Source organism: Tachyglossus aculeatus, chromosome 14, assembly GCF_015852505.1.
Source record: "Tachyglossus aculeatus isolate mTacAcu1 chromosome 14, mTacAcu1.pri, whole genome shotgun sequence".
NCBI classification, from domain to species: domain Eukaryota; kingdom Metazoa; phylum Chordata; class Mammalia; order Monotremata; family Tachyglossidae; genus Tachyglossus; species Tachyglossus aculeatus.
In genome coordinates, this window is record NC_052079.1 from 14,003,516 (window position 1) to 14,024,349 (window position 20,834).

The 20,834-nt window shown below is 49.6% G+C and overlaps 1 protein-coding gene across 1 annotated transcript; it reads left to right on the top strand.

Moving 5' to 3' along the window:
- Positions 1-1,284: 1,284 nt before the first annotated feature.
- Positions 1,285-20,435, top strand: FAM177A1 (family with sequence similarity 177 member A1). Its single transcript, XM_038756043.1, has 5 exons — positions 1,285-1,428; positions 12,305-12,484; positions 15,701-15,767; positions 17,074-17,171; positions 18,484-20,435. Exons 1-5 carry the CDS (start codon positions 1,285-1,287, stop codon positions 18,694-18,696), a joined length of 702 nt encoding a protein of 233 aa, XP_038611971.1. The 3' UTR covers positions 18,697-20,435.
- The last annotated feature ends 399 nt before the right edge of the window (positions 20,436-20,834 follow it).

Genomic DNA, 20,834 nt, shown 5'->3' on the forward strand with positions numbered 1-20,834 from the left:
CTGCACACAGTAAGCGCTCAATAAATACGATTGAATGAATGAATTTGGTTTATATGTTTTGTCGTCCGTCTCCCCCTTCTAGACTGTGAGCCCGCTGTTGGGTAGGGACCGTCTGTAGATGTTGCCAACTCGGACTTCCCAAGCGTTTAGCACAGTGCTCTGCACGCAGTAAGTGCTCAATAAATATGAAAGAATGAATGAATGGGCGGGGCGGGCCTGTGGGTAGGTGGGGTCTGGGCGGGCCCCGGAGGCGGGTGGGTGGGGCGTGGAGGAGGAGTGGGCGGGGCCAGGGGGTGGGTGGGGTCTGTAGGATGAGGGGGTGCGGGGGTGGGCGGGGCCTGGAGGATCAATCAATCAATCAATCGTATTTATTGAGCGCTTACTATGTGCAGGGCACTGTACTAAGCGCTTGGGAAGTGCAAATTGGCAACACATAGAGACGGTCCCTACCCAACAGTGGGCTCACAGTCTAAAGTGAGTGGGCGTGTCCTGAGGCGGGGTGGGTGGGGCCCGAAGGAGGGGGGCGGGGCCTGAAGGAGCGGGCGTGGGCTGAGGCCCTGTGGGCGGGGCCCGAGGCGGTATGGGCGGGGCCTGGAGATGGAGTGGGCGGGGCCTGTAGGAGGAGTAGGCCTGGGCTGAGGTGGCGGGGTGGGCGGGGCCCGGAGGTGGGGTGGGCGGGGCCTGAATGAGTGGGCGTGGGCTGAGGCCCTGTGGGCGGGCCCCGATGCGGTGTGGACGGGGCCTGGAGATGGAGTGGGCGGGGCCTGTAGGAGGAGTAGGCCTGGGCTGAGGCGGCGGGGCGGGCGGGGCCCGGAGGTGGGGTGGGCGGGGCCTGAATGGGTGGGCGTGGTCTGAGGCCCTGTGGGCGGGGCCTGGAGTCGGAGTGGGCGGGGCCTGCAGGAGGAGTAGGCCTGGGCTGAGGCGGGACGGGCGGGGCCCGGAGGTGGGGTGGGCGGGGCCTGCACGAGTAGTGGGCGGGCCCTGTGGTGGGCGAGGCCTGAGGCGATGCGGGCTGCGGCCTGGGCTGAGGTGGGGTGGGCGTGGCCCGAGGGAGGAGTGGGCGGGGCCATAGGGGAGTGGGCGGGGCCTGAGGGGAGAGCGGGCACGGTCTGAGGCGATGTGGGCGTGGCCTGCGGGTGGGTTGGGTGTGTCCCGCGGCGGTTGAGGGGGCGGGGGGGGTGTCGTCGTGGGCTTGGCCCCGTGAGTCGCGGTGGGCCCGTGAGGATGGAGCCGGGTCTGCCGGCCATCTCCCTGCTCCTCACCGACGCCAGCCCCGCCGCCGCCATGGACGCCGCCTCGCCGGCCGCCGCCGCCATGGACGGGCGCGGGACGAGAGCCGCGGGGACGGAGCCCGGGGAGCCCGGGGAGCCCGGGGACGGCGCCGGCGACAGGGCGGCCAGCGCGGCCCTCGGGGGGCCCGGGGACCAGGTGAGGGTGAGGGGGTGGGGGTGGGGGTGAGTGAGAGAGAGAGAGAGAGAGAGAGAGAGAGAGAGAGAGAGAGAGAGAGAGGAGAGAGAGAGAGAGAGAGCCCGACCGACGGGACCCGCCGGGAGGGAGGGGGGGAGGGCCGGGGCCGGGCCTGAGGGGAGGAGGGGGGCCCGGCCTGAGGAGAGGGATACCATCATCATCATCATCGATCGTATTTAGTGAGCGCTTGCTGTGTGCACAGCACTGGCCTAAGCGCTTGGGAAGTGCAAATTGGCTATATATGTATATATATCTATATATCTATATCTATATCTATATATAGATATCTATATATATAGATATAGATATAGATATATAGATATGTATATATATATAGATATATAGATATATACACACCAGGCCTGAGGAGTGTGCCAGGCCTGAGAGGAGGGGTGTCGGGTCTGAGAGGAGGGGCGTCAGGCCTGAGGGGGGGTGCCGGGCCTGAGAGGAGGGGTGCCAATCGTCAGTCAATCAATCAATCGTATTTATTGAGCGCTTACTGTGTGCGGAGCACTGGACTAAGCGCTTGGGAAGGACAAGTCGGCAACGTCTAGAGGCGGTCCCTACCCGACAGCGGGCCCACGGGCTAGAAGGGGGAGACGGACAACAAAACAAAACATATTAACAAAATAAAATAAATAGGATGGTAAATATGTACAAGTAAAATAAATAAATAGAGTAATAAATATGTGCAGACATATATACATAGATACAGGTGCTGTGGGGAAGGGAAGGAGGTAAGACGGTGCCAGGCCTGAGGGGAGGGGTGCCAGGCCTGAGAGGAGGGGTGCCGATCAATCAATCAATCGTATTTATTGAGCGCTTACTGTGTGCAGAACACTGGACTAAGCGTTTGGGAAGGACAAGTTGGCAACGTCTAGAGACGGTCCCTACCCAACAGCGGGCTCACAGGCTAGAAGGGGGAGACAGAACAGAACCAAACGTATTAACAAAATAAAATAAAGAGAATAGGTATGTTCAAGTAAAATAAATAAATAAATAGAGTAATAAATATGTACAGACATATATACATAGATACAGGTGCTGTGGGGAAGGGAAGGAGGTAAGACGGGTGCCGGGCTTGAGAGGAGGGGTGCCGGGCTTGAGGGGAGGGGTGCCAGGCCTGAGAGGAAGGGTGTCAGGCCTTAGGGGGAGTGTCATCATCAATCGTATTTATCATCAATCGTATTTATTGAGCGCTTACTGTGTGCAGAGCACTGTACCAAGCACTTGGGAAGTACAATTTGGCAACATATAGAGACAGTCCCTACCCAGTGGTGGGCTCACAGTCTATAAGGGGGAGATGGAAGGGCTGGGGAGGATATACTACTACTACTGCTACTACTACTACTGATAGTCTATAAGGGGGAGATGGAAGGGCTGGGGAGGATATAATACTACTACTAATAATAATAACAATAATGATGACGGTATTTATTAAGCACTTACTATGTGCCAAGCACTGTTCTAAGCACTGGGAAGGTTACAAGGTGATCAGGTTGTCCCATGGGGGACTCGCAGCCTTCATCCCCATTTTACAGATGAAGGAACTAAGGCTCTATGTGCAAAGCACTGTTCTAAGCACTGGGGAGGATACAACAATAGTAATAATAATAATAATAATAATGGCATTTATTGAGCGCTTACTATGTGCAAGCACTGTTCTCAGCATTGAGGGGGATACAAGGTGATCAGGTTGTGCCACGTGGGGCTTGCAGTCTTAATCCCCATTTTACAGGTGAGGGGACTGAGGCTCTATGTGCGAAGCACTCTTCTAAGGGCTGGGGAGGATACAGAAATAATAATAATAATAATAATAATAATGGCATTTATTAAGCACTTACTATGTGCAAAGCACTGTTCTAAGTGCTGGGGAGGTTACAACGTGATTAGGTTGTCCCACGGGGGGCTCACAGTCTTCATCCCCATTTGACAGATGAGGGAACTGAGGCCCAGAGAAGTGAAGTGACTTGCCCAAAATCACCCAGCTGACAAGCCTCGGTGGCGGGATTAGAACCCACGACCTCCGACTCTCAAACCCGGGCTCTTTCCGTTGAGCCATGCTTAGTACAGTGCTCCGCACACAGTCAATGCTCGCTAAATACAACTGAATGAGTGAATGAATTTATGGAGGGCTTACTGTGTGCGGAGCGCTGGACTAAGCGCCTGGGAAGTACGAATCGTATTACTCATAATACTCGTGATCATGGTAATAAATACTCATAACAATCATAATAATAAATGCGATTGAATGAATAAGTGAATGTTCTCCCTCCTTCCTCACATCCTTTACCCGAGCACACCTCATTCATTCAGTCGTATTTACTGAGCGCTTACTGTGTGCAGAGCACTGGACTAAACACTTGGAAAGGCGAAATCATAATACTCATAATCATCATCATCATAATAAATACTCATCATAATCATAATAATAAATACGATTGAATGAATGAATGTCTTCCTTCCTCTCATCCTTCACCCGAGCAAACTCTATTCAATCTATCGTATTTGAGCGCTCACTGTGTGCAGAGCACTGGACTAAGCGCTTGGAAGGGACAAATCATAATACTCATCATCATCATCATCATAATAAATACTCATCATAATCATAAATACGACAATGAATGAATGAATGTCTTCCTTCCTCTCATCCTGCACCCGAGCAAACTCTATTCAATCTATCGCATTTATTGAGCGCTCACTGTGTGCAGAGCACTGGACTAAGCGCTTGGGCAGGACAAATCATAATACTCATCATCATCATAAATACTCATAATAATCAGAATAATAAATACGATTGATTGAATGAATGAATGAATGTCCTCCCTCCTCCCAACCCCCCTCACATCCTTCACCTGAGCACCCTTCATTCATGCCATCGTAGTGAGCGCTTACTGTGTGCAGAGCACTGGACTAAGCGCTTGGGAAGTACAAATCACAATCCTCATAATCATAATAATACTCCTAACAAATCATCATAATAATAGCAAATACGACTGAAGGAATGTCCTCCCTCCTCCTTCCTCACATCCTTCACCCGAGCACCCTTCAGTCATTCGGTCGTATTTATGGAGTGCTTAACTGTGTGCAGAGCACTGGACTAAGCGCTTCCCCGGCCCCACACAGCCGTAGCAAGCAGGGCCTCTCTGGGCCTCAGTTCCCTCATCTGGAAAATGGGGAAGTGAGATCGTGAACCCCACGTGGGACGGGGGGGGACTGTGTCCATCCTGATTGGCTTGTAATTATAATAGTAATAATGAAGGTGTTTGTTGAGCGCTTACTATGTGCCAAGCACTGTTCTAAGCGCCAGGTGAGGTACAAGGTAATCAGGTTGTCCCACGTGGGGCTCGCAGCCTTAATCCCCATTTTACAGAGGAGGGAACTGAGGCACAGAGGAGTGAAGTGGCTTGCCCAGGGTCACACAACAGCCAAGGGGCAGAGTCGGGATGAGAACCCACGACCTCTGACTCCCAAGCCCGGGCTCTTTTCACTAAGCCGCGCGCTAGTATCCTTGTATCCACCCCTGCGCTTCACAAATACCATAATTAATTAATTAAATCCTGAAAGCTCACCTCCTCCAGGAGGCCTTCCCAAACTAAGCCCCGCTTTTCCTCTGCCCCCCTCCCCTCATCCGACTCCCTCCCACTGCTCTACCCCCTTCCCCTCTCCACAGCACTTGTGTGTATTTGTACACATTTATAATTACAATTCTACTTATTTCTATTAACGATGTGTATAGATCTAGAATTATAATGATGCTGCCGGTGCCCGTTTACTTCTTTTTGATGTCTGTCTCCCCCCTTCTAGACTGAGCCCGTCACAGGCGGGGATTGTCTCTATTTGTTGCTTCCCAAGCGCTTATTACAGTGCTCTGCACATAGTTAGCGCTCAGTAAATACGATTGAACGAACGAATGAATGTCCTCTGCCCTGGAAGGAAGCCCAAGCCCGTCCCCGAGCCTGGGGAAGAGAGCGGGGAGAGTGGTTTGCTTCGGGTTTTCTTCGGCTGAGCTCGCTTCGGACCCGCTCCCCACTCATAATCAGTCATAATAATAATATTGGTTAAGCGCTTTTAACAAATACCATTATTATTATTATCATTATTCGTACTGTGTGTCAAGCACTGTTCTAACCGCTGGAATAGACGCAAGGTCATCAGGTTAATAATAATAATGATGGTATTTGTTAAGCACTTCCTACGTGCCAAGCACTGTTCTAAGTGCTGGGGTAGACACAAGGTCATCAGGTTATTAATAATAATAAGGAATAATAATAATGATGGTATTTGTTAAGCGCTTACCCTGTGCCAAGTACTGTTCTAAACGCTGGGGTAGATGCAAGGTCATTTGACCTGCACCCTTCCTCTTCACTTTTCCCCACTGTTGACGTGACCGTCTTCTCTCGAACACCCCCTCAGTGAATTCAAGACGCCCCGGTTGGGTGTCCTAGAGGCTCATATGGAGAATCTTGACAGACAGGAGATTTAGATCCTGGGCACCTGCAAAAGGCTTTTTACAATGTACTTTTCAGTATTGATTAACTCTAAACTGCAGTCTGTAAAGGACCTTCCGCGATATGCCTTAATGTCCCTAAATGTCGAGTTCCGGACTTCAGAACCCAGATAGCAGGGTGGTGGCTGTTTTGTTGTTTTTTGGGGGCTGGGGTCCCCCCTCCCCATCGCCCCGCCTTACCTCCGTCCCCTCCCCACAGCACCTGTATATATGTTTGTACAGATTTATTACTCTATTTTACTTGTACATATTTATTCTATTTATTTTATTTTGTTAATATGTTTTGTTGTCTCAGTCAATCAATCAATCAATCAATCGTATTTATTGAGCGCTTACTATGTGCAGAGCACTGTACTAAGCGCTTGGGAAGTACAAATTGGCAACACATAGAGACAGTCCCTACCCAACAGTGGGCTCACAGTCTAAAAGGGGGAGACAGAGAACAGAACCAAACATACCAACAAAATAAAATAAATAGGATAGAAATGTACAAGTAAAATAAATAAATAAATAAATAAATAGAGTAATAAATATGTACAACCATATATACATATATACAGGTGCTGTGGGGAAGGGAAGGAGGTAAGATGGGGGGGGGATGGAGAGGGGGACGAGGGGGAGAGGAAGGAAGGGGCTCAGTCTGGGAAGGCCTCCTGGAGGAGGTGAGCTCTCAGCAGGGCCTTCTAGACTGTGAGCCCGCTGTTGGGTAGGGACTGCCTTTATATGTTGCCAACTTGTACTTCCCGAGCGCTTAGTACAGTGCTGTGCACACAGTAAGTGCTCAGTAAACACGATTGAATTTATGTTATCTGTGAAGTGTTCTAAGTGCCAGGGTAGACACAAGTTTATCAAATCGGACACAGTCCCTGTCCCACTTGGGGCTCAGATAGCAAGTGTATATTCTCAATGAAGCCCCTCTGACAGAGTACCCACTCTACCAGGCCCGAGAGGATGGGGCCCAGCATCCAGTCACTAGCACCAAAGTGAGTTTTTAAGCATCCTCCAACGTGCCGCACGCGGTCCAAGGTTAAGGAAAGGTATTGTAAAATGCAGTTTATATGGTCCTTCTCTGCACGTACCTCACAGTGCAAAAGGAAAGCAACATACAGAATAAAAAAGGTGGCATCCATCAAGCAACTGGCTCAAGCATGGTACTAAATGCTGGGGTAGCTACAAGTTCACTGAGTCACACACAGTCCCTGCATATGCACAAAGCCCAACTCTCAAAAGAATGATCAGTACAGGAGAGGAGCTTTGTTCTGGAAGAAAGGGCTAAGGCGGCCTATCCAGAGGTTATTTGTTCCCTACAGGAAGCAACAAGGGCTGAAATGGAAAGAACATGAGCCTGGGAGCTAGAGGACTGGTTCAAATCCTGGCTCTGCCGATTGCCTGCTGTGTGACCTTGGGCAAGTCACTTAACTTCTCTGGGCCTCAGTTTCCTCAACTGTAAAACGGGGATTTAATATGAGCTCTCCCTCCCCCTTCCACTGGGAACACTCTGTGGGACAGGGACACTGTCTGACCTGATTCATCTGTATCTACTTCAGCACTTAGAACAGTGCTTGGCACGTAGTAAGTACTTTCAAAATACCCTGAAAAAACCCTGACCGTGTAATGTGTTTTATGCTTAAAGTTTTAATTTGGGGGGAAAGGGACATTTGGATCTTGGAGTGAAACAGGCAGGTAATTCCAGGCTTCTGATTCGGGGTTGCACCCGCCTAGAACTCCAACATTGTCAGACATATATAAAATAAACATAATCCAGGGCCACCCCTTACTAATTGCCACTCTGAAAGTATTCGCTATAGAAATGATTGGATTTCTGCCACGTACAGCAATCTCCGGTTGTAATGCTCCTCAATTAGTGCTTTTCCGTATGAGTGCTGGTGAATTTTAATGTCGCCCTTCCGTGCAGCGCTCTCGATCTTCACGCTAATGCCCGGTTTTGCTGCATATGCATGCTGAACGGCACAAACACATTCTGTAAAGAGACGCATGAGGCCCAAAAACATAATGGCGATTCTCCCAGCTCTTGTGTTCCACTTCAAAGCCTAGGTAGCCCTCAAATAACTACATTGCAGCATGTCATTACTTCTAAGCAGGACTCGGAGCAGCGTGGCTCAGTGGAAAGAGCCCGGGCTTTGGAGTCTGAGGTCAAGGGTTCAAATCCCGGCTCTGCCAATTGTCAGCTGTGTGACTTTGGGCAAGTCACTTAACGTCTCCGGGCCTCAGTTACCTCATCTGTAAAATGGGGGTGAAGACTGTGAGCCCCCGGTGGGACAACCTGATCACCTTGTAACCTCCCCAGCGCTTAGAGCAGTGCTTTGCACATAGTAAGCGCTTAATAAATGTCATTATTATTATTGTTATCCAGGCTGAGAAACAGCAGGGATCTAGAGTCGCCAACATCAATCAGATGGGTTCATTTAAAAAGAAAAAATTCAGTCCCCATCTCCCGACTCCTCAAGAACCTCCGGTGGTTGCCCATCCGCTTTGGCATCAAACAGAAACTCCTGCTTTAAACCACTCAGTCAGCTCGCTCCCTCTTACCTCACCTCGCTGATTTCCAACTAGAACCCAGTGTTAACACTTTGCTCCTCTGGTGCCAATTTACCCACTGAACCTCAGTCTCATCCTTCTTGTCACCAACTCCACCCGTGTCCTCCCTCTGCCCTGAAGCTCCTTCCCCCTTCATATCCAACAGACCACCACTCTCCCCACCTTCAGCGCCTTATTAAAATCACATCTTCGCCTAGAGACCTTCCCTGATTAAGTCCTCCTTTCCTCTACCCCCTCTCCTTTTTGGGTCACTTATGCACGTAGATCTGAACCCCTTAGAGCACTTCATTTTCACCCCATCCTCACACCCGACCTATGTATGTGTCGGTAATTTATTTAAAAGTCTGTCTTCCCCTCTATAGTGTCAGCTTCTTGTGGGCAGGGAACTCTGTTGTATTGTACGCTCCCAAGCACTTAGTACAGTGATCAGTCCCTATAACTGGAGAGGAAGATCGAACAGAATGCAGTCTACGGGGTTAAACACTTCCGTAAGTTTTCAGAAGCTTGTATCCATCACTCAGTGGTATTTATTGAGTGCTTCCTGCGGGCAGAGCGCTGTACGAGCCGCTTGGGAGAGTTCAGTGTCATAGAGTTGGTAGAGCTGGCGCTTGCCCACAAGGAGCTTACAGTCTACAGTCAAAGTGCCAAGGAGACTTGGTGTCTGCCCTTGGTTTCTTATGTCGATGACGTGGGGAACTCACCCCAGAGTGTAGAGCCTGTAAAGCAGCTGGCAGAGTGGACACAGGGCAGCGAGTACTTGCCACAATCAGACCAATTGTTTAAAGTAAAAAGACGGACCCCGAGATAACCAACGCATTGTGACTCCTCCTCCTCATCTCAGTCTCATCATTTCTTTATCGTCTGTGTGACTACACGTTTACTTGATTGTATATCTTCCGTGCCATTTTTACTGGCTTGTACAGTTCCTTTAATACAGGGTTATAATGCTCTGTGTATGTAGTGAATGCACACTTGTTGGATCAACCGGGAACCCCCAATTTAGATCCCTTTTTTAAGTGTACATAGATAATAAGCAATGGATGTGGGTATTTAACTTGATGGAAAGACTCCACAAATTTTCTAGCTAGAAAATGGAAATATTATGTAGGAAAAACAAGTACAGCAAAACAGTGCAGAGAAGCAGCGAGGCTCAATGGAAAAAGCCCGGGCTTGGGAGTCAGAGGTCGTGGGTTCAAATCCCGGCCCCGCCACCTGTCAGCTGTGTGACTTTGGGCAAGTCACTTAACTTCTCTGGACCTCAATTCCCTCATCTGTAAAATGAGGATTAAGACTGTGAGCCCCCCCACAGGAGGACATCCTGATCACCTTGTAACCTCCCCAGCGCTTAGAACAGTGCTTTGCACATAGTAAGCGCTTAATAAATGCCATTATTATTTATTATTAATAATCCAGAACTCAGGACAGGGAACTCTTAGGTAATCTCTTGTGCACGTGATTGTGGCTGCCACTGCCCCAGCAAGTTTTCCTGGTCACGTAATACTGACAGTCTCAGAAAAAGTAGACCATATGGAGTCAGCATCTTAGAGCTGTGTTCTGTAACCTTTTTATTGCCAAATCCAGTTTCAAGACCTCAGATAATTTTGATGAGGACGATAGGAGCTTTTATGATGTTGCTAGCAGAAGTACGCAGTGGGCAGTCAGGTGATCCTGTCCTCGCCCTTCTCCTAGTCTCTGCTTTTGCCCCCCATAATCCATCAGTGCGTCAGTGGTATTTATTGAGCACTTACCGTGTGCAGAATGCTGTGCTAAGGTCTTGGGAGAGGATAATATACCAGAGTTGGTAGATACGTTCCCTGCCCACAGGGACCTTCCAGTTTAGCCCCTGCCCCTCCACAGCCAGACTCTCAGAGCCTTATAGCTTCCCCATCTTGGCCCTTCCACCTCCTCAGATCCTCCACCTCCCCTCCTATCTCTCCCACTTATCTTTTGCTTCTAATTGGTATTTCTGCCTTCCCCCACCCCAGCAGATTAGGATCGACCCCCGGCAGGTAGCCCTCAGCAGCAGAAGTGGGGAGAGAGGACAGCTGATAGGACCTGGGGCCGCACAGGCTAGCCGACGTGACATATCCTCCTGCTCCGCACACAGTAAGCACTCGGGAAATACCATCGATCGATCGATTGCTTGATGGCTTGACTAGCAAGCCATCTCAGTTCTCATCACCTGCCGTGTGGAACCTACGCAAAGACCCCTGCTGGGTTCTCCCTAATGGACCCTCTTAGTTAACCTGTGGTCCTGTCCCTTCAGTCAGTCAATCAGTGGTATTTATTGAGTGCTTCCCATGTTCACTGAGCACTTGGGAGAGGACAGTCCAACAGTTCACCCAACCCTCCCATTGTCCCAGCACGGGTACTCTCTCAGTGTGCAAGACAGTAAAAGAGACCACCCCTTACTCCCCATTGCCTGTTCCTCCCTAAGCTCACACATAATAATAATAATAATTATTATGATATTTGTTAAGTGCATACTATTACGTGCCAGGCACTGTACTAAGCGCCGGGGTGGATACAAGCAAATTGGGTTTGACAGGGTCCCTGACTCTGAAAAACGGGTCACGTTCATGACGAATCCCTTAGTGGTTCAAGGCAACTTCTTTTACGTGCGTCTCGGCCTGCCCCAGGCACTTGTGCCCGCCTCATTGCTTTCCGTGCCAAAGGCGCACGTTTCATACTTCCTAAGAGCATTCTCTCCAAAGCCCGTGTTATGGAAGAACTGGGTGTAGAAAGGAGATGGATGCCAGAGTATTACATCTTTTGAGTTCCTGTTAAGTCAAAGCCAAGTGTTTTTGGAAGAAAAATATCAGAGCAGGGAGAGCCGAACTGTAGCTGTTTTTTCCTTGCTGTGTGGCGTGTGCTTTATCAGCTCTTATTTCAACTCGGCAGAGGGCCGCAGTGGGGTTAGAGGAACCAGACTCAGCTCAAGCTGCCTCTTCCTTGTTTCTGCAATCACTCTTACACCCACCTCCCCCACAGAAGGCTCTGCCACTTGTCTGCTGGGAGATTTGGGCCAAGTCACTTCACTTCTCTGTGCCTCAAGGGTAAAATTGGGATTAAGACTTTGAGCCCCATGCGGGACAGGGACTATGTTCAACCCGATTTACTTGTATGCATTCCGGCGCTTAGTGCAGCAGTTGGCAAGTAGTAAGCACCTAAATACAACAATTATTATTATTAGTGTAATGCACACAAAGTCACCTGCATCCGGGGGTCCGGTATCCACACTTAGAGGGGGTGGCAATTTTTTTCCCATCCCTGGCGTGGTCAAATGATCGGAAATTGACCCTGTATATTGTAGGTTCTTAGTCTTAAAAGCTCCCGTATTTCTCAAATCCTAGAAGATGAAGCATCTTGGAAGGCTGCCATGAGAGAAGCTAGAACTAAGAGAATCAGGCCATGTAGTTTTTGTTTTTCTCCTAGGTAGCCTTTCAGCATTGCTCAGATTATCACATGGCTAGTTGGGATTCTCCAATTCAGAGCTGAATTTAGAACCTAAAATCTCCTTAGGGAAGCACTTGAGGATGCTCTGTTGGTCCTCCATGCTGCTCTATCATACTTTGCTATTCCTTCAAATTGAACTTTCCAGAGGTTTCTTTTTTTTCCTGTGAGGAAAGATGTATGATTTGCGTGGAACGTTTTCAGTATAAAACATTATTGTGGGTTTCCTGACTCTTCTCTTCTGGATGAGATTTCTCTTAGACTAATAGAAAAATATATTTCTCCTTTGAAACATGTTTTCTTGATGTGTTCTAGGGCCAGGGGAATGGCGATAAAGGCTTTGAGAATGTAGAACTGGGCGTCCTAGGAAATAAGAAGAAGGTCCCAAGGAGGGTCATTCACTTTGCCAGTGGAGAAACAATGGAAGAATATAGCACAGATGAAGACGAAGTCGATGGGAAGGAGAAAAAAGACCTCTTACCTGCTGTTGATCCGGTAAGTTTGACTCTTTCCCACCACCACAGATGCCAAGGAAGTGCCAGTGACTTTTTGGAATAATTTAGTCCATTTCTCCCCTCCCTTCCCGCTCTCTTCCTTCCCTCCCTCAGCCTCTGCCTTCAGAGAGGACTTAAACTAACGAGCCCCTTCGTAGCCCTTTATAGATCATGGGCCCCTTGAGGTACAGGGCCCAGGTCCAATTTCTACCTGGGGACTGTTTTCCAGCGCTTAGTACAGTGCTGTGCTCACAGCACTTAAAAAAATACTGTTACTGTGACAGTGGGATCTCTACCCTTGTCGTTGGCCCTCAGGGAAGGTTTCACAGTTTCGCCCGGGAACTTGTTCCATTATTTCCTGTTGATTTACTTTTCTATCTCAGGAACGTTTGACATCACAAATCAAACTTACTGAGGTTTACCTGTACCTAACCGGGCAGTGGTCGAGTGGGCAGTGTCCTCTCTGACTTGGCTTCCCCCAGTCGCATTTTCTTTTCTGCATTATTCAGACTCAGCCCTGAGGAGGTGGTTTTTTTGTGAGCGTGGCATGTTTATGTTTTTATTCCTCCTGGGGCATGGGACCAAACCTAGGGAAGAGATGTGCCTTAAGGATCTGAGAGCTAAGGAGGGGGCAGCTCAGAGGGCCCAGCCAAGCAGGAGGCCCAGCCTCTTCAGCAAGGCCCGGAGGTGGTGGGGAAAGGGAGAAATGAAGGTGAAGAGCAAGCAAGGAAGCAGTTGCGGGTCATCCCTCCTGAGACTTGGGTTGGGGGTATGGTGATGGGGGACAAGCCTGAGTTTCATCAGAAGGGACTTGGAGGTTGGAATCCAGCCTGACTGTCACTAGCTGGTGATGGCTGAATTGGAGTATGAGTTCTTGAGCTCCCCAATCTGGGCCCCACAGGAGGAGAAACTTCCCCAAGTGGGCCAGGAGAGCCTCAGAGCTGGCTGCCACCCACGGGGTGGTTTGGTCTCTGGGGGGGGAGAGGGATTATTTAGACATTCCAGGGCTGCCCAAGGCAAGTTGCGTTGGTGTAAGGCTGAAAAGAGCGGGTCTGGGGACTGGAGCGGGTAATACGTCTGTGGACACAACACAGCTTGAGACTTCCGGAAAGACACCATCCCAGGGTCATGTAAGTACCCCTTGAGATCAGGAAACTGATTGAATTTTTCCAAGGAAAGGCAGTATACACACAAACTATAAAATCACAAGCAGGATTCCTCTGGCAATTGTGAGCAACGCAATGACTGCACAGAAGCTTCATATGTGGGTAAGGGTCTGGGGAGCCCTGGGGGGTGGCTGTGCTTTAACCTGGGTGAGTTGGGGTCCTTGGGTCAATGATGTAACCACCTTCTCTTCTGAAGAGCATCCCTTGAAAGCTTTAGGCTGTCCTCCGAGGCTTTTTCAATAGTTTATATTTAGCACTGGCTTTATTGGAAAAAAATAGGTGATAAAAACCACAAGATTTTCTAGTGTTTCTCAGTTCAACTTGGGGAAGGTCAAGTCAAGAGAGGAAATGAGAGTTCTGCTTGTAGCAATCAGACTGGTAAGCCGGCCTGTGGCTTTTCCCGTTTCCTCCGAAATTCCAAACTCTCCAGTTTTTTGTCCTCTTTGGTGGTTTAAGAAATATGCTCTAGGTTCAGATGTTGAGGTGCTTTCCAGAGGCCGTCTTCTCCCTCCCCAATGGCAAACTAGGAGTTTACCCCTTAAAATTCTTTCCTGGGAGCAAAGATGACCTACAGATAGGCCTAAGAACAGCTGAGTGTGTATGAAGGAAAGTACTGTGGTGCAATGGAAAGAGCCGGGGCCTGGGCGCCAGATGATCTGGGTTCTAATCCCGGCTCTACCACTTATCTGCTGTGTGACGTAGGACAAGCCATTTAACTTCTCTGTGCCTCAGCTTCCTCAACTGCAGAATGGGAATTCAGTACCCGTTCTGCCTCCCGTTTAGACTGTGAGCCCTATGTGGGACCTGATTGTCTGGTAGCTACCCCAGCACTTGGTATAGTACTTGGCATATAGTAAGCACTTAAAAAAACCATTATGGTGGTGGTTGTTGTTATTATTATCATGTGCCCACTTAGCATTTCTGATTGGATCTTATCCTGCAAGAGAAGGGGAGGGGATGTACAGGCCTGACCATATTGTGTATTTAGAGACACCTATTCCTGCGAAGGGCCCTTTTTATACTCTTTAAAATAGAAGCATCTAAATATTCCATGACCAAATGAACTACTTCACAGTGTGTACGTTGGACTGTAGATACTATGTCACTCGGTGAATAAAAGCTGTGCCCTTTGCCCAAGAACTGGTGAATCACCCTGCTTCACTTAACAGGTATTTTATAAGCCTTCCAGGAAAAGCAACATTTTTCTGTCTACCAGTCTTAAGAATTGATTTGGTGAGCTCTTTGTCTGACCTGGGATTCTTTGAGAATGGGCTCATAGGAAATTCCAGCCATGAGGACCCTCATTAGCAGAGCCATGGTATCTGATCTCTCCAGATCCTGGTTGGGAGGCCAAGAGACGAGCAGCCTCTGAACCTTTGGGTTCATAGTGTCCCGAGCTCTTTGTGCATTTTCTAAAAGAAGGAACACAGAGGAAAGGGCTGGGCCTAAATATTCCCGAACCTCTGCCAAGACTGGGATCCTGAGGAGGGTGGGTTGGCAGTTGGATCCTGCTGCTCGGCGGAAGAGAAACGGAAGCATCCCGGCCCAACGTGGCGTGAACCCAGCGTCCCTGGAGGGCCCGGAGCCTGGTTCGGACCGAGTGTCCCTGGAGGGCTCGGAGCCTGAGCGCCTTTGGGCTATGGGCAGGGATAACTGGCTTTTGGAAAGTTGGAGTTCTCTGCGAGTTGAATTCATCTCACTGTCCACTGGACCAATGAGCCCTGACCCAAGAGGGGCCTTTCTCTGGAGCGGGGAATGTCTTTTCTCTCCTGTTTGCTTCCTTTAGGCCCGCGCTCTGAACAGTGGACAGCTGTCCACGTGGCCGGCTCCGGCATTCCAGCGGCTACCCAAGATCAGTGGGGATTCTGGGGTTGGAGCAAGACCTTTTGCTGAAAATCTACCCGAGTGTTTTGACCTCCCTCGGCTTGATTTCTTGGTTCCTTTGGTTTCTGGGGTCCCGCCTCCCGCCCCAGATCTTAAGGTGGACGTCATACGGTGATCTCTGTGCTGCCGCCGGCTGTCTTGAACCTTGATATTTTTTTTTTTTGCAGGCGAAGCTTACCTGGGGTCCGTTTTTGTGGTTTTACATGCTGCGTGCGGCCACGTCGACCCTCTCAGGTATCGATTGGCTTTCCGTTTCAGGGCGTCATTCCTCGAGCCGGCGGCCTGCCTGGCCTCTGGGCGGGGACCGGAAAGCAGCGTCTCTGGCCCTTGACACGGTTTAGGCAGTTTGGGAAAGAGCCGGGTCCTAAGAGACCTGAGTTCAAGACCTGACTCTGCCCAGGCTTCTTTTTTTTTTTATGATATTTGTTAAGCATTTGCTTTGTGCCAGGCACTGCTCTAAGCACTGAGGTAGATACAAGATAATCAGCTTGGACACAGTCCATGTCCCCTATGGGGTTCACAGTCTTAATCCCCATTTTACAGATGAGGTAACTGAGGCATCGAGAAGTGAAGTGACCTGCCCGAGGTTACACAGCAGACAAGTGACAGAGCTGGGATTAGGACTCAAGTCTTCCGACTCCGAGGCTCTTTCCACTAGGCCACGCTCCTTCTCATCCCAAATCCGGCTTCTCTGTGCCCCAGTGCCCGGCTCGTAGGAAGTGCTTAGGAAATACCAGAAGAAAGAGGAGCGAGTAAGAACCCGTTGCCCCCACTCCTCACCTTTGCCATGCTGCCATTGCGTCTCTGCCTGGAAGAGAAGCAGCGTGGCCCAGTGGTTAGAGCGTGAGCCCGGGAGTCCAAAGGACCTGGGTTCTAATCCCGGCTCCAGCATTTGCCTGCTGTGTGAACTCTGTCACTTTACTTCTCAGTGCCGTAGTCTGTAAAATGAGGATTCAATGCCTGTGCGCCCTCCTGCTTAGACTCTGATTCCCTTGTGGGACGGGGACTTTGACCTGTTTATCTTGAATTGCCCCCAGCACTTAGTACAGTGGTCAGCACTTAAGAAGTGCACCAACACCATAGAAACAATGATAAGAATTATTATTCCAAATCCAGACCAGGCATCAGTCCCCGTGCCTACTCACTGGAGAGCAGTGCCACTCCCTTCACAGCTTTGTCCCTCACTCTCTCCCAACACGGCCCAAGGTGCCATCCCGGGCCCTTCCACGCTTCCACGGGATGGGGAACACGAGGCCTGAGAGCCAACAAGCCCAAGCTGACAACAGTTCCCACCTTTGCCAGCCGCCCCCCAACCAGTCCCCATCTTCACCAGCTGTTTTCTCAGAGACCCGGCGTCAGCTCAGCAGGCTGGCCGGCCTTCCTTTGTTTGGACCTTCTTCTCCATGAGGTTAGCAGACCCTCAGTCCCAACCCGATTCACTTTGGGTAGTGTGTCGGGCAAAATGAAGCTTCCACTGTGACCGGTTCAATTGGAGTTTTCCTCAGCAGCAGTCCTTACGACTTCACTTTTATATCTCCAGTGTGCGACTTCCTCGGAGAGAAGATTGCGTCCGTTTTGGGCATCAGCACCCCCAAATACCAATACGCCATTGACGAGTATTACCGCATGAAGAAGGAGGTGGGTTCCGCCGTCCTACCTTCCTCCTATATCCTAAGTCGTTCGGGTGTAGAAGGAGTCTTCTTCCTCTGAGGAAGGCAGCGTAGGCCAGAGGGCATCCGACTGGATCCGTGCCCGGCAGTGAGAGGAAACGAGGTCTGGATACGCGAGTCGGGGCCTAGGGAAAGCTGAAGTGCGATCCAAGTTGCTCCCTCTGGCGAGTTGGCTCTGGGGCCTTTGAGGATCCTCCCCATCCTGCTGAACAGATAGCCCCGCTTATGAAAAGCAACTTAATTCACACCTGGGAACGGTTCATCAATCAGTGTAGCGTCCCCGTAGCATTACCCAAAATCTGTCCTGCTGCCGTCAAAGCAGAAGCAGCGTGGCTCGGTGGAAAGAGCCCGGGCTTTGGAATCAGGGGTCATGGGTTCCAATCCCGGCTCCGCCACCCGTCCGCTGTGTGACTTCGGGCAAGTCACTTAACTTCTCTGTGCCTCAGTTCCCTCATCTGGAAAATGGGGATTAAGACTGTGAGCCCCCCGTGGGACAACCTGATCGCTTTGTATCTCCCCCGGTGCTGAGAACAGTGCTTTGCACATAGTAAGCACTTAATACATGCCATTATTACTATTATCAAAGGGCTAAAGCGCTTTTAAGCACTAAAGTGCTTGAATTTGTACCCTTTATTCACCCCTCTCTCAGCCCCAAAGGACTTATGTACATGTCCTGTTATACTGTACTCGTCGTCTGAGCGTTTAGTGCAGTGCTCTATAAAGAAGACAGACTGATGGATTGATCAAAGTACTTTGAGGCAGCCCCGGGAGAGATCTGAGCCTTAGCCCTGGCTTCAGCAGTGGCGGCTGTGGGCGTTTCTCCTTGTAGATCCCCACCGCCATCCGTCCTCCTGGGAGAAGGATTCACGTGGCTCTGGCAGCATTAAAATACAAGTTAAGTGGATGAGAGGAGAGCGCCTGTATATGGCAGCTCAGGCTACAGGAAAAGACCCACTGTCCTATCACTCTCTGCTTGAAAGGGTGAGGCCCATTACAGTTGGGAAGATTAAAGCTTTCTCTCTCCACTTGAAAGCACAGTTTAAATCTCTCATGGCGTTCATCAGTCGGGGCAGCACTTTCCGTAGCCATCAAGCTAGGATAAGGTTTCCGTCTGGCGCCGCTAAATAGGAATCTGCTGCGGCCTAGGAGCAGACACTCTGGCCTCGTTCGCTCCTTCGGACCGCAGGAGCCAAGGCCCCGGCCGTTAGGCGCTGGCGAAGCTAGCGAGTTGCGTTTGCCCGCCGATCCAAGCGTTTTATGTGCCGTGTCTTCCTTGTTAGGAAGAGGAGGAGGAAGAAGAGAACAGAATGTCGGAAGAAGCAGAGAGACAGTATCAAGAGCAGCAGGACAAGTCACAGGCCGAGACGGTTCACAAAGAGCAGCCAGAGGCAATGTCACCCAGTTCGTTTGTGAACTTCAATTTTGAAATGGAGGGCGATGGTAACTTAGCCGCCACAGACAAAAGAGAACCCGCGCAGCCCGATTTAGCGTGAAGCGACGCCCCCGCCCCACGATGGTTTATAAACTAGGGATATTTTTACTCTGCTCCTTGGATGGATTTAGTAGATTATGTGTAGAACTGTTTTTGCCAGGGGTAAGAGCTTCAAACCTCTGTCTCTGCTTGGAGATCAAGACCTGAAATTGGAGTCTGTGCTATCTTTGGATTCCTGTCAAAGTAGGTTTGGATTGAGCCCAAGTGCATCTTACAGTACACACTAGACTAGAGTTTTAATCCCACTCCATGGAAAAGCAGTAAAAATGTCTCTAGTCTTGTCAGTGTCTTGTGGCCGTGTTGACCCCTGTGGGTTTCAAAACCTCTGAAATGCTATTTTGTTTTTATACGGTGCCACTTCTGGGCAAGTAGCCACCAGGGGCTACAGACAACCGTTTCTTTAGTCTCACGTGGCAAACGAGGAATTTTTGTCCATAATCGGTGTCACTTATTATCTCATCCCTTGTATTTATATTTAATCTGCCGCTTCATACTAAGGGGGCCTGCCTTGGTCCTTGTCCCATTTCATCTGTTGTGTAGGAAAGCAGTGCTTGAAGGGAGAGTTGACTTGTTCGGCGGAGAACACTGTTCTCTCTTGATTAAAAGAGGCTGCAGTAGACAGGACCTCTCCTTCACTGGAGTGGCGATTATTACTGCATTTAAATGGCAAGGGGAGGTACCGTTTTGACTCATTTCTTCTTACAAAAGTAGGTCCTGTTATATTAATACTTTTAATCTCAACAATGGTATCACCTGCTAAGTGCTAACACCGACCCGACATGCAAAATGTGCTGAAGTTATTTAAGGAGCGAAGCTGAAAGCCTATTCCGTAATGATACCTTAACTTTGACCTTCTAATAGGTAAGGGGTAATTTTGACGCCACTGGGTCATGCCGCTGTAGAGTCACGGGCAAAGCCATATGCCAGTCTTAGACTGCCCCCACTAAAGAACTGAATTAAAAAACAAGGGTTTTGGGATGGGAGCCCATTGTGCAAATCACGGGCATTTTTGGGAAAACCCGGTGTCCCTGAATCATTGGGAAACCATCCCTGGATAAGGAACATCCTTGATCCTTGGCCCTTCAGCCCCATCTCGGCCCAGTTGGACAATTGCAATTTGTTTCCTGCTCGAGGAAATGCCTAGTGTCCCCTTGCAGCTTAGCCCAACGATACGAGAGCAAGCACCCTTTATTTCCTGCTCAGAGGGATTACAACTTGCAGGTCGCAAAGACGACTTCCCTTTTCACTTGATACCCATTTAAAAGAGGCTTGCCCTGCGATCTGCAATGTCCATTGTTAACTGATTTTAACAGCATACCAAACCTGCTAAACTGCAGGAGTTTGGGACTGGCTCAGCTCTTGCCAACTGAACGGGCCAGTGCCTTCTTTCTAATACTTGGTGGAAAATGGGAGGATTAAAAAGGGACACTTGTGCTGTAGATAGGGCAACAGGGGGAAGGTCTCAAGTGTGAGATGTGACAGTTTTTCCTCGTTGCCTCTGGAAAGCAGAGCAGGTGAATTAACCCTTGTATTATCAGAATTTTAAGGCTCTCGTCAGCTTCAACACGCTCTTTTCCCGCACTTGCTTAACCATGACCAGTCGTATCAGGAGAACATTCTTGGTTTACAAATCTGAATACTCGCCGTGCCTTAATCACACTTAAATCTTTTTGTTTCCGCGACCTGTAGAAGACCGATTAATTTCCTGTAAATGCATTAAACGGTTTGTTTTCTACTTAATGGCATTCAGAATCTTTGGTGGTTGGTTTCCCCTCCCTTCTGCCTTTGTTCTCCCTACGGGGGCCTGTAACACAGTCACCTTGAGCTGGGCAGGGAAATACCAGGGGAGCCGTAACAGATTATGCGTAACAAATTGAGCCGCAAATATCTAGAATGAATGAATGACCAGGAAATTCATCACACCTGGAAAGCCTTCATCTGTAATTTCTTACACCTCTCCCATTCTAGCCCCGAGATCATTTATTCCCAAATCCCCTCAGCTCTATTCCAAGGTGAAAATGAGGTGATGCTAATAGGGCGGAATGTGGAAGCGTGCCAGCGGCTACGTCCACCCTTGTTAAATCATATTAGCCTTGTGAACGTTAATTGGATTTTGGTCTTTCAGTAGAAGAGCTGGCC